At 18.3% G+C, this 1,451-nt stretch overlaps 1 protein-coding gene across 1 annotated transcript in view; it reads right to left on the reverse strand.

Annotated features, from left to right (window-relative positions):
* Positions 1-702: 702 nt before the first annotated feature.
* PRSY57_0610900 (leucine-rich repeat protein) overlaps positions 703-1,451 on the reverse strand; it is a gene marked incomplete at both ends in the record, with an annotated part of 6,935 nt that continues 6,186 nt past the window's right edge. Inside the window, 2 exons of the mRNA XM_012906484.2 lie at positions 703-804; positions 1,002-1,312. Of these exons, the coding sequence (XP_012761938.2) occupies positions 703-804; positions 1,002-1,312 (413 nt within the window). The remainder of the gene's footprint in view (positions 805-1,001; positions 1,313-1,451) is intronic.

Raw genomic sequence — 1,451 nt, forward strand, 5'->3', positions numbered from 1 at the left:
TTGTTCGTTTCTTTTCTTTTCTTTTCTTTTCTTTTCTTTTCTTTCCTTTTCTTTTCTTTCCTTTTCTTTCCTTTTCTTTCCTTTTCTTTCCTTTTCTTTTCTTTTCTTTTCTTTCCTTTTCTTTTCTTTTCTTTTCTTTTCTTTCCTTTTCTTTTCTTTTCTTTCCTTTTCTTTTCTTTTCTTTTCTTTCCTTTTCATTTCATTTCATTTCTTTTATTTCCTTTTAATTGTACACAGATATAATATTATATACGAAAGAAGCACCATATTTTTTAATACGTTAAAAATATAATTAAAATATTCTTATATATTATTGTAATACTTTCCTCATCGACATATACAAAAAATATTAATCAATTATTTTCCTTCGCATATTTTTAAAAGGTTATAAATAAATACACACATACAAAAATATGATGTATATATGATATAAATATATTTTTTAAACAACAGTTTGAAAAATAAGAAAATTATTTGAATGACAACATAACTTGTATGGTCAGATTTTATATTTCAATATAAAAGCAAATTAAAAGGGGGAAAAAAAAAAAAATAAAGTAAAACAAATAATATTCTTTTAAATAGAACAAGAACAAAAAATAAAATAAAAAATAAAAATAATAAAATAAAATAAAATAAACAATATAGAAATAAAATTATATATTTTTATATATATGTATATTTTTTTGTTCCATTTAATATTTATGAAAACCTTTTTATGAGTTCCTTAACTTTTTCATTTTTATTTGACTGGATGTATTTCATATCCATAATATATTTTAATTTCAATTCTTCATAATTTTTCTGCATAATGAAAAAAAAATAAAAATAAAATAAAATAAAATACACATATAATACATATATAATAAATACATATTTGGAATAGACATACAATTTGTTTATGCAAACTATATGTTATGTATAAAATATGTTGTCCTATTAATTTTATATTTATAGAATGTACTCTTTTTTTTTTAATTTTTTTTTTTTTTTTTTGTTACCTTTAATATGTTGTGTTTTGTTATAAGTTTGGCATGCTTATCAGCCATCACAACCCAATTAGTAGCTTCATCTGCCCATGATTGTAATTGATTTTCTAAATGATCAATTTGAATATTTTTTTCATTTATAATTTTTTCTTTTTCTGTTAATAATGAGTGTATTTTTATTTGTTCATCATGTAATTTATCTACCATCTTCTCATAATTTTTGTCATTCATTTTATTTTTAGATTTATCTATATAGATTTTTAATTTTTCTTCGAGTGCTTTAACCTCGTCTTTGTATTCTTTTATGCTCTTCACGTTGCCATCTTAAAAATAACACATAAAAAAAAAAAAAAAAAATAAAAAAAAAAAAAAAAAAAAAAAAAAAAAATATATATATATTTATTTATAAATTTTGTATATTTTTATTTTTTACATTTTTTTTTTTTTTTCATTTTTATTTTT

Source organism: Plasmodium reichenowi, chromosome 6 (assembly GCF_001601855.1).
Source record: "Plasmodium reichenowi strain SY57 chromosome 6, whole genome shotgun sequence".
In the NCBI taxonomy this organism is placed as follows: Eukaryota; Apicomplexa; class Aconoidasida; order Haemosporida; family Plasmodiidae; genus Plasmodium; species Plasmodium reichenowi.